Source organism: Neofelis nebulosa, chromosome X (assembly GCF_028018385.1).
Source record: "Neofelis nebulosa isolate mNeoNeb1 chromosome X, mNeoNeb1.pri, whole genome shotgun sequence".
Classification (NCBI taxonomy): domain Eukaryota; kingdom Metazoa; phylum Chordata; class Mammalia; order Carnivora; family Felidae; genus Neofelis; species Neofelis nebulosa.
Window position 1 is genome coordinate 63,233,808 of NC_080800.1, and position 12,311 is coordinate 63,246,118.

A 12,311-nucleotide genomic window follows, 5' to 3' on the forward strand; every position below is an offset into this window, starting at 1 on the left:
ATCTCGGGCTTAGCCACATATGGGCACATCTCTGAGTAGGTTATCAACAAATATTGGAGATTGAACGGAAAATTTCATGAGGTATATACTACATGTAAGACATTAGGAACACAAAAAGGAGATAAAACAAAACCTAAATGGAATGCAAACCCCACTAAGGGCAAAGACATGATGCCACGTTGAAGGTGGGATACCAAGAAGGGAAGCTCTCATAATACCGACAAACACCCTTTGCAAAATAAACCCAGCCAGGGTCTGCACACTCAGATAAGCATACATCTTAGGTAGGATGGCAAAATAGCATCCATCCCTATAATGGGAGCCCTCTATTCTCAGTCTCCAGTCTGCTTTATGGGGCACAGTCTGCCTATCATACTGTATGTAACACAATCCCCTGACACACCAGGGACAGTAGAAGTGAGAAGTAAAAGAGTATGAATATGAAAGTCATTCCTTTTAGGAATAGATACCTTATACTGCGACTCACTGGACTGTCTTGCCTGTCTCTCAAAGTATTAGAAGTTCTGAATCCCCAAAACCTACCCAGGAGAAGTGTTGCCACTCCAGACCTACATGCTTCCTAACTATGCATAGGTCTGAAGGGCCGGCTTTGCCTGCCAGTTGCCCTAGAGTTTGCAGATTTTACCTGTGAATTCTGTTGACGGGACCCACCCCATATTCTGCAGGTTCCATACTGGCGTGGCCAGAGGCTCAACAAGCCAAGTACTGACACCAGCTTTTGGGCGGGGAAAATGGTTTTGTTGCAGGGCGCCAAGCAAGGAGACAGGAGAACATTTCTCATATCCGCCTCCCTGAAGGGTTGGGGTTGGGTGTATTTAAGGATAAGGGGTCAGGATGTCAAGGGGTCTGTAGGGTTGAATGGAATATGCTGACTGCACATAGGGGCATGTGCATTCAGGAATCATGCTTCTTCATGGGACACATGTTCAGAAAATGGTGGCCTAAGCATGATGAACGGGAGAGATCATGGAGTGTGTCATCACAGAGGTTACTTTCATTCACTCTTGGCCCCTTCCACACAGCTGCAAGAATTCTTCCCGGTTTGCTTCCATCTTAGCTAGTCTCCTAGGTGGTTGGTCAACTTCTGCAAAACAAGTTCATAACTCAAATGAGCCAGCGTTTCTTTAGGGTAGAATGATCAAATATTTGTCGACGTGTCAGTTTCACTTTTAATTTGTCACTTTTTTTTTTCTAGACAAGGAACCTGAATTGTGTCATGGTCCCTGGTATAGTATTCATGGATCATGAGGGCCTTCTGACTTCCAGGTGTGCTGAAGGTGGCAATAGGGAGTAGCCCTTCCTTTCTTTATACAGCTACTGATTAATGGCAAGCAAAAGTATAGTTTTCATAAATTGGGCAGCTCTCCTAAATTAGGTTTCACACTACATCATTGATGTCAGAATAACTCTACAAGTTAAGTGTTTTTCTTCCCATTTAATATTTGTAAAAAGAGAAAGAGGGAGAGAGACCTCTGTTTTTGTACAAAAACAGTAGATGGCGGGTTAAGACTTGAATTTAAGGTCTAAGTTTATCGCTAGTTGGTATTATGGATGTTAAATGGTGTTTCTTGAGTTTTCCTTCCTGAGAAGCAAATCTATTCGTCAGTTACAAAAGAGCAGTAGCTGGGGTCCATGGCCAGCCTGGCATCATTATTTTATCACAGCACCCCTGGCGACACTAGAGCTACTTTTGATAGTAAGGGGGCAGGATGGAGGTGAGATTGTGGGCATGACACAAAGCTGAGAGGGACTCATGGAGACTAGTGAATGGCCCTGCCTTTCTTTCAGTAAGGGAGAGGTATTTGGTGGTATCAGTTGTGGTGGTATCATGATGTCAACCCTTCCTGGCCACTGGACCCCAAGACAGAGCAAGATTTTCAGGGACTTGTGAGGCTCTACATCAAAAGGAACACAGTGCATTGTGTCACCTGTGTCAGATGTAACAACTGTGTCAGATGGCCAGAATGGCATCTTAAGGGACTGTTGTACTTCCTCCTGACCACAAAACAGTCCTGGAATATATGATCACCACACTCACATGCAACAGCTTCAGCAAGATGGCACAAGCCATCTCCTAGACCTGGCCGCTGTTACATTTTGTAAATCAGGCTTTCTGTTTTCATGGAATACTCTCTCACATGATTTCTGACCATAGCCCCAGTTGTTTTTCCTCCCAGGTTTTAGTCACAAAGTTTCAAGGCCAATCGAATTTGCTTCCCTGTCTATAGTCCAATAGCTAAACAGTCCATAAGAACCACACCCCTGAATACCATCTGCCTATTTTGCTGCTCGATTTGTGCTTAATATCTCACCGACCTCACTGCCCCAGGACACCCTACCTCATACAAATTATAGCTTCTAGCCTGTCTGAGTGAATTGGACGCTGTCACTTTTTTTTTTTTTGACATTTACTTTGTCACATGTTACAATATATTTATTATACATGTTGCATGGATGCTTGACAATAAATAATGTGTATTATATAATTGTTGGGTTTGGGGCTCAGGATTTATCCATTCAGTCAAGTTTGTTCACATCTTCAAAACTTCTAAATTCTTATTAAGTTGTTGGCTGTTTGAGCAGTCAATTGCTGAGAGACGTTTTTTTGTTTTTTTTTTTTTAAACTGGATTTGCCCATACCTACTTTCAATTCTTTCAATTTTTGCTGTATGTATTTTGGGGCTATGTTACAATGAGGTTTCTGGGACAAGTTCCAATTTGGGATGGCATCCCGGGGTCATTGTTGCACTCCCTCCTGACCATAGAACACACCCTGCGGACGCAATCACTCAAGATGTCATCTCTAACACCCTGTTTCTGCATGAAACACACTCTCCATAAGATGGCCACAAGCCAACCTCTGTAGGTATCATGAACCACACCTGTCACAGAAAACACTTTTATTTTCCAGATTTTACATTTTCATAGTAGACTAACTTACATGGTTTCAGACCATAGTCCTATTTTTCATCCCAAATTTTAATGACCATTTTCGAGGTCCTTCAAGTTTGTCTTCCCATATAGTCTGACAGCCACCAAGACCATGTGATCCATATTTTAAGGAGGATCTACATGACTTTACCGCCTGCAAATAGCAGCACTCACCCTTGCCAATGACAAACATATTTGATAATGGAAGATGCCTTCCTTACATGTAAGATTCCTTCTGCCACCCTATGGCTCCCTAGCTCCAGCAATTCTAGGTTTCATTTTCTCCCCCCTCCCCACTTTATCCCTGGCATTACAGATACTTCAGCACCTTAGTCAGGACTGGTGATGCCTTTGGCTCCATCCGTGGCATGTCCACATTACCTGCCAAAGGTCAACTCAGTGGTGCGCTTCCAGAAAAGAATCATCCCAGTTGAACTTTCATCTCCAATTTTCTTGCCCCACACCAAAGGGCCTTTCTTTGATACGGTTGTGAAAGTCCATCAACTCTCCCCTTTTATGAACTGTCTTTTGTTACTGGCCCACTCCTCTTTCCCTTATTTCAATAGCCGCTACCTTGAGTCCATCTGAAACCATAGGTGTGAGTGCAAAGGCCAATGCTTATTTTGATATTTCTGCCTGGCCTGGCAATGGGAAAGACTCTGGGTGACAGTTACATCTCCTGCTGTTTGTGGGTACAGAGCATTTGGCTTTTCCAATCTTGTGAGTTCCCCGGTTTCTGGTCTCTGCAAGTATCTAAGGCTGTGAATACTTGAACGGCGAGAAGTTAAGTTCCCCGATGTAAAAAAAAAAAAAAAAAAAAAGTGAAATAATCCTGACAAACTGTGCCTATACTATACATCATAATAACTTTTCTGTTTTATAAATAAAAGGCAATTAATCTGCCCAAAACATTAGATAAAGCAAATTACCTAAATGCTTCCTCAGGTAAAAGGCCAGTTGTGTTTCCTAAAATTCTATTCATATTCACTTGTTATGCACATATTTGGCCATCATCTTGAGTCTAACCCTCCATTTTACTGTTGTCTATTGACCTCCTGGTCAGACCTCCACATTCACAAACATTCAGCATCCATGTGTATGACCCATCTTACAGTTGAACCTCTGGGTTAAACACAGACTGCTATTCTTGCAGAATCATGTCCTCTGGTTTTAGCTGTTCCCTGACAATGTCCCTCCATCTCCTTGTTAGAGTGGTCTGCCCTTTCCTGTGAGCTGCTATGCAGGACTTCTAAGACATTCTTCTCAAGACAAGACTTTAACACATTCCCTCTTGCTCTCAGCTGCCTTCTCATGTTTCATAGACAAAACAGGAAGCTTCTGGAAGGAACACCTCAATCTCCTGTTTTTACTACCTGTCTTCATTCAGTTTCTCTGGAGATACCTAGCTCACCCTCCAGGGAAGTCTTTTGTATAAGTCCAATTCCCCAGCACATGTAAGTCTTTCTAAACCTAAAATAATAATTTAAAAAGTCCCTGAGGTTCTTCAAAACATTAAAAATACAATTACCACATGATCCAGTAATTTCACTTCTGGGTATAAATCCAAAAGAAGTGAAAGCAGCATCCCAAAGTGACATTTTCACACCCATGCTCATAGCAACATTACTCACAATAGCCAAAAGGTGGAAGCAACCCAAATACTCATGGATGGGTGAATGGATAAACCAAATGTGGTATATACATACAACGGAATATTATTCAGTCTTAAAAACAAAGGAAATACTGTCGCATGGCAACAACATGGGCAAACCTTGAGGACTTTATACTAAGTGAAATGAGCCAGTCACAAAAAAGACAAATACTGTATGATTGCACTTATATGAGGTATCTAAGGTAGTCACATTCTTAGAAACAGAAAGTAGTATAGTGCTTGCCAGGGGCTGGGGGGCAGGGGAAATGGGAAGTTGTTGCTTTAACGGGCTGTAGCGTTTCCATTTTGCAAGAGGGGCTAGTTCTGTTGCACAGAAGTGTGGATATACTTAACACTATTGAACTGTATACTTAGAAATGGTTAAGAGGGTAAATTTTTCTGTTATGTGTACTTCACCACAACTTTGAAAAGTCCCTGGACCTCATGTCTCTTTCTAGCTTCAACTCTTTGGAAGAACTTTCTATGGTCATTGTCATCTCTTCTTTAACTCCCACTCCCTTCTCAACCCACTACCATCTGACTTCTGCCCTGACCATTCCACTAAAAACTGTTCCTGCTAAGGTTGTCAATGACCTCTCAATATTTGTGGGCTTAGTGTACTCAACCCAGGGTGTTGGATACTATTCATTTCTTCCTGGAAGTTCTCTCACCCATTTGCTTTTGTGAGACTCTCCTTTGGTTCTTTGCTGATGTCTCACTGACGACTCTCTCTCCCTCTCTCTCTCTCTCTTTTAGTCTTTTATTTCCCCTGCCTTTTTCTTCTTCATAAATTGTTCTTTCTTTGGCCTGCCGCTCTTTGTGTCTTTACAGCTCTTCATAGTTTCCTCTGAACGGCTCAATTAAACCTAAAGAAACAGCTATATGATTTATATCTCTGATCACATCCCTCTCTAACTACTCAATTCTATCTGAATGTCCCATAGGCTCTTCAAACTCAACTCCTCAAATTAAGCTCATCATCCCTTCTCTTGTGTTTTTTAGCTCAATGCATGCATTCCCAACTCCTGTTTTGAAATCTGGGACTCACACTGGAATCCTGATTCTTCTTTATCCCCCATACCCAATTAGTCCATAAGTTCTACTGATTCTATTTCCCTTGTTAAGTCTCAGAATCCGTCTCAACTGTTATTGCCTTTGCTTAAGTGTCCATCATCCTGTGCGTTCAATTTGTTCTCTGTGCCTGCAAAATTGCCTTCTTCAAAGTTATCGTCCACATTTTCTTTTAATGATCTTCTTAGAACTTATTTTTCCTCACGAGACTGTCTATTTAAAGATATTTATTAGCCTACCATTCCTTTTGGTTAAAGTCTGAAATCCTTAATATTCAGCATTGAAAAGCCAACTTTTCCCTTAAGATTATAAATGACTACTCTTTTACTGCAGCTTTTTTTTTTTTTTTACATTTGCAATAAAGTCCTGTTGGTTTTAGTTCTTAAGTTCCTTTTCACATGCAATTCTCTCTCCCTGTCGTGTCCTTCCTTGCCTGTTTGGCCTCCTTTGCTGGTTGCCCTTTATGATTCAGTGTATTTATCCTCTATTGCTGTTCCACATGCATAAAGCTTTTTCTTGACAACTACTTTAGATTCCCTCTCACTGTATGTACTTCTCCCAAAACAGGGACTAACTTCTTTATCCCTTCATTCTATTGCCTATCACCATGCTTGTTTGTAATTTACTCCCAAGGTGGAGTATTGGAGGTGTGTGTGCTGTATGGGTGTATGCACCTGCTTGCACAAATGGAGAGTGTGAATCCAAATCTCTGCTGGTCACTCAGCGCGTTGGGCACGCGAAAGCTTTAACTCAGGCTTTTCGCTTGATCACCAGTGATATTAAAGAGCATTCAGCTACCTGAGACCCCCTCAAGCATCTCAGACTGTGCAACAAAGCCACACCCTTTTGAGCCCCGGCAGCACATCGGAGGCGGGGCCAGTGACTCCGCCTCCACCCTCCTCCAGGCGAGGGAGATTGCATGCAGGCACAGCCGGAAGAGAGCCAGTCTGGCCCGGCCCTCCTTTTCCAACCAACTGCAGAAAGAGCACACATATAGTCATTTCCGGGAAACGGGTGCTTGCTCTGTGTGTGCAACATGGAGGCGACTGGTGTGACTGCTGAGCCGGTGAGACGCTGCTCTGGGGTGGGTGGGGAATTCGAGCCGGGTCGAGCATTGAACATGACTCCCCTCTTATTTTTCCCTTCCCAGGTTTCCGGGGAACTGGTGTCTGTGGCACATGCTCTTTCTCTCCCAGCTGAGTCTTACGGCAACGATGTGAGTATGACTCACCCCCAGCTTCCACTCACCCAACTACCCTGGGATGTCTGCAGGGCCTAACATGAAAATTGTAACCCCCTGACCTGATATCTTCTGTGAACCCTCTCCTTGCCGGCCAGAGACCACACTTTTTTTATTAATTCTAATCTTTTTGATCCACAAACACATGCCAAATGCCAATGGAAATTGTTCCCAAACTTTGGTGCAATAGTACCACATGAGAAGCTTTTATATGTTCTGTTGTCCAGGTCGCAATATATACCAATTAATGAAAATATTTGGGAGGGGGATAAGATTGTGGAATCACTAATTTTTAAAGGTTCCTGAGTGATAATCTTATGCAGTAAAATGGCACTGACTTATGGTGTGTCTAGTTTAGATTCTTACAGAGAAAGCACGTGATATTTTTGAGATACAAGACACCTGGACATGAAAATATAGTAACACTCAAATAAAAATATCATTGATGTATACTAGATTAGGATATAAGATCTAAAGGAGTTTAGCCCAAGAAGAAACCCCTTAGAACTGAGACAGTAGAGGTCTTAAGACTTCACTGAGAAAGTAAATCTCTAGCTGGATCCTCAAAGTATAGATGGATAAAGTACATGGGTTGGCAGTTGGGAAAAGGACCTGGTGTAAGGTGTGGAGGCAAAAATGCAAGTGGCTTTTCTGGGTTCAGTGAAACAGATCCATCTAGCTGGAGTGGGAGATTTTAATGGAACAGGTGGTGGGTACTTGGTAAGGCTTATTTATAACCTAGCTGGCTTCACAATACTGATTCATTTTTAAGTGTTATAGGATGGGGAATTGGCTATCTGATAAGCACAAATGATATTTATAACATGCTACACTATTAAAAGTGAAGAATATTTCACTTCCATTATCTTTGTACTCCCAACAACTCAGTATTGTATGTGAGTATATTATTTCAGTCAGTTTTACAGTGCTTTAACTCAGTCCTGAGAAGGCAATTTATCTACCACTATATGTAGTCTCCTATGCTTTCACTAGCTGCTGGGAAAAGAGCCAGTGGCTTTTGCTGTTGATTAGACTCTGTAAGTAGCTTCTTTTGGTAGGTAGTTTCCCTCATAAGGACAAAAGTTTTATACTGTCCAGACCCATTAGTTCAGTTTTTATCCTTTGACAGTAACACCACATTTGGTAGTGTTATTAAGCATTAACTAGACCTCTACAGACATCCTTAATTTATTCTCTAGTAGCAGGATTTGGAGATTCTGACCTGGCATTCATTCTTCACTCCTTTGCAGCCTGATATTGAGATGGCTTGGGCCATGAAAGCAATGCAGCATGCTGAAGTCTACTACAAGGTGAGTTGTCTGTCTTCATTATTAAGCAGAATTAAACATGTAATTGTCGTGTATGGTTCTTTGCTAATGACTGTGCTCAGCAAGTTAAGCATTTGTATTTTGGAGATCATTTTTATTACTGTAAGATCTTATCCACAGAAAACAGGGGGGTGGAAGTGAATTTTGTTTTGACAATGAGGACTTGTATTTCTTTGCCCAGTTTTCTGCTGCTAACTGGCAAAAGAATTCTTAGCCCATAGTAAGCAGTTAATAAATGTTTGATGACTGAATGAACAATTCATAGAGGGCAATATTCAGGCAGTACTAGGACCAAAAAGTTTTAAATGGTGTAAAGGACTGTAGTAGATCATGGCCATTGAAAACTATGTCATGATTTCAACTGAGACCTAGTCTGTCTGTACTTCCTAATAAAGTCTTCTGCCCTTAGAACCATAAGGATTTTCTGGGGAAGGAGGAAAGAAGTGTAGCAAATTAGAGATTAGCATCTGTATGTTGTCTTATGTCTGGCAGCTCATTTCATCAGTTGACCCACAGTTCCTGAAACTCACCAAAGTGGATGACCAAATCTATTCTGAGTTTCGAAAAAATTTTGAGAAACTCAGGATAGATGTGTTGGACCCAGAAGAGCTCAAATCAGAATCAGCTAAAGAGGTAAGATTTCTCTGTCTTAAATATTACCTATAATCTGACCAACAATTATTGATTGTAAATACATTTTTATACATTTAAACTTTTTTCTGTCTGTTTTAAGGAAATATGTAAAGAACCAGGGCTTTTAGGTAGTTATAATCAACTAATAAGTAAGTTATAAAACAAAATAAACATTTTCCTGGTTTATGAATTTTTCATGTTCACTGGATCTCTTTTCTTTCTTTCTTTCTTTCTTTCTTTCTTTCTTTCTTTCTTTCTTTCTTTCTTTCACATTTCATCCCTTTCTACCCAGCCTTTTCAGGGGAGGAGAAACAAATTTACTTATGTTAGTAGTTTAGCCAGAAGGCTTGGATGGACGATTGGCAAATAAGGTACAGAGAGGTGTTGAATTATCTGGATTTAAGTTCACATTATCGTGGGCCATGGGTAATTGTAAAACTTAGGTTTCACATTACTTACCTGATTATCTTATACTTTTACAGTGTGCTAAAACTATTATAGTGGGGAAAATATTTCCCTGAGGGTAGGTCCTTGTCTTATGAAAAATGTAAACATTTAACTCTTAGCGGGTTGTTACTGATCTTTGGAAAATTGCCTCTAGCGAATGGACTTCTTTCTTAAAATTTAACTTTGTGACTTTGTGCCACATTCCTGCCACCTTGGTCTCATTTGTGCTTCAGTGGAGATGAATAGCTATTTTGGGCTGAGTTAACAATAACTTAAAAGCAAAACAATATGTTTAAGAAATCAAATTTTAGGGGTGCCTGGGTGGCTCAGTGGGTTAAGCATCTGTCTTCGGCACAGGTCATGATCTTACAGTTCATGAATTCGGGTTTGTGAACTTGAGCCCTGTGGCAGGCTTTGTGCTGACAGCTTGGCACCTGGAGCCTGCTTCAGATTCTGTGTCTCCCTCTCTCTCTGCCCCTCCCCCACTTGTGCTCTGTCTCTCTTAAAACATAAAATTTAAAAAAAATTAAATCAAATTTTAATTCTGTAGTCAAGGATTTAAATATTTTTGTCAAGTTAAAATATTGTTCATGTTGGGAAATACCAGTCTAAAGACAATAGTTAGCACAGAAACTCAATGCTAGTGAAACTAGAAATCAGCTCAGTCATAGTCTCTTTCCCTATGGCTATTTTCCTTACTGAGCAAGTGGAATCCCTTTCCCTGGCCTGACTTCACCAGCCTCCTGCATTTGTCATCTAGGGCATCTTTTTTGCCTTTATAGAAGTGGAGGCCATTTTGCTTGAAGTTTGATGGAATTGTAGAAGACTTCAACTATGGTACTTTGCTGCGACTGGATTGTTCTCAGGGCTACACTGAGGAAAACACCATCTTTGGTGAGATTCTTGCCTCTATAATTGTTTCTGTATAAAGAAAGTGAGGGATCTGGTTTTACCAAAGAATTAATGACATGAATAATTTGGGGATCATTTTATTTGTTATATATTTAAAGATCATGTTACTGTTTGTTGAGTGACTGAGATAAGATAGTTGAGTATTTTCTGCCTCATTTAACAAGATTAGAATTCCACATCTCTCAAGTTTATGACTGTTCTGGAATACTTTGAATGTTAGTTCAGCTTTTTTGGTAGATTTCCAGTTGGTTTAGAGAAGTAACTGTGACTATGACCAATAATCAATTCTATTCACCTTTCAGCCCCCAGGATACAATTTTTTGCCATTGAAATTGCTCGGAACCGGGAAGGCTATAACAAAGCAGTTTACATCAGTGTTCATGACAAAGAAGTAGAGAAAGAAGGCAACCATGGAAGAGAGAAAGCTGACAGTGGAAGAGCTGAAGAGAAAGGAGCCAAAAGAGAAGGAGAAAAAGTGAAAACCAACAAAGGAGAAGAAAAAGAGAAAGAAGCCAACAAAGAAATCAACAAGAGTAGTGAAACAGCTATGTAAGCTAGACAAGGAATAGCCCCCTAGAAGCTGTGACTCAACTAAATCTATAGATACCATGATACTGGCCGCACAGACCCCTGTGGTTAAATATATGTCATTGTGCAATTGAAAGACATGCAGAAGGACATCTTTCTAGCCTAATAATCAAGAGCTACTTTGGTTGTTCTCTTGTATGAACTGGCTTAAAGACTATAAGTGGGGTCTCAGTTGATTGTTCCTTGGTATAGTATTTCTTAGTTCTCACCACTGGTCAAGTAAGAAATTTTATAAATAAATTTCTTTTGGTTCTTATGACTATATCTGTGATTGACTTTTAAAAGATATTTCAAATTATTTGACACTTCAGATTTTTTTCAAGTATATAAACTCTTTATCGTGTCATATAAAATGATTTATGCCTGTTTTTAAATGCTTATCATTGTTTCCTATAGTGAACGTTTCTCAAACCTGTTAAGTTGTATATGACTTTTTTTAAAGTTTATTTATTTTGAGAGAGAGAGAGAGACAGAGTGCTCACTTACATGAGTGGGGGAGGGGCAGAGAGAGAGAGAGAAAGAGAACCCCAAGCAAGCTCCACTGTCAGCATGGAGCCTAGTATGGGGCTTAATCACATGAACCATAAGATTATGACCTGAGCAGAAATCAAGAGCTAGACTCTTAACCTACTGAGCCACTCAGGTGCCCTGTATATGGTTTGGGGATTAGAAGTTCGTATATAAGAGTTGACTCTTGGTATTTGAGTAAGTATAGCTTTCTTATTTTCTTTGATATATCTCACAAAATATTTGATAAATATTCTATGGTGGTAAAAGTAGGGGCCTGAGCCTAACAGACTAGTGAATGTGGCCCAGTTCACATAAGAGGACTGGACCTGCTTCAGTACCTGCTTCTCTTCTGGTACCCAAGTTGGTACCTGAACGCTAGCTCAAAATAATAATTAATATAAAGCCTGGTAGAGTGACTTCCCTTTTATAATGCTAAGAACAATAACATACATTTATACACTATATATAAATGTAAAAATGAACATTTTAAAATATTTTGTCAGACTCAAAAAATAGACCAGTTGATTTTATATAGATTGGGAAGGGGGTTTCTTCTCATCTGACTTTTAAGAGTGCATGTTTCAGTTATCTTTGTATATGTATAAAGTTTGTGCATGTCCCCATAGACCTACTGACCTTGATGCCAAAACTATTTAGAAGAAGCCACAATGTTTACAGTACAAACAGTAAATAAATACTTTTAAAACTAACCACAGCATGATCAATGAAGAAAGGATTTATCAGAGCAAAGAAGTGGGGAAAATGAGGCTTTTTCCCCGCAGTGGACATAGAAGAAAAATAAAAGTTAAACTTAATTGATAAATTATTTTCTAGGCAAGAGCTGAACTAGAGATACATACAGCTAGTAGCAACAGTTGTGCATGAAGCACATAGGTTTCTCTGTGAATTCTCTTTAGCCAATTCTTAAAAATATTTAAAACATCTGTTTAGACTTCATTTTATGAGAAATATGTTTTTA

The 12,311-nt window shown here is 40.0% G+C and overlaps 1 protein-coding gene across 2 annotated transcripts; it reads left to right on the plus strand.

Annotated features, from left to right (window-relative positions):
• Positions 1–6,591: 6,591 nt before the first annotated feature.
• PBDC1 (polysaccharide biosynthesis domain containing 1) lies at positions 6,592–12,042 on the plus strand. 2 transcript variants are annotated; one of them, XM_058713085.1, is made up of 6 exons: positions 6,592–6,740; positions 6,825–6,890; positions 8,165–8,224; positions 8,735–8,875; positions 10,105–10,216; positions 10,537–12,042. In XM_058713085.1, exons 1-6 carry the CDS (start codon positions 6,711–6,713, stop codon positions 10,785–10,787), a joined length of 660 nt encoding a protein of 219 aa, XP_058569068.1. In that variant the 5' UTR covers positions 6,592–6,710; the 3' UTR covers positions 10,788–12,042. The 2 variants fall into 2 exon arrangements, with proteins under 2 accessions (XP_058569068.1, XP_058569069.1); XM_058713086.1 differs by having other exon boundaries at positions 6,707–6,740; positions 8,114–8,224.
• The last annotated feature ends 269 nt before the right edge of the window (positions 12,043–12,311 follow it).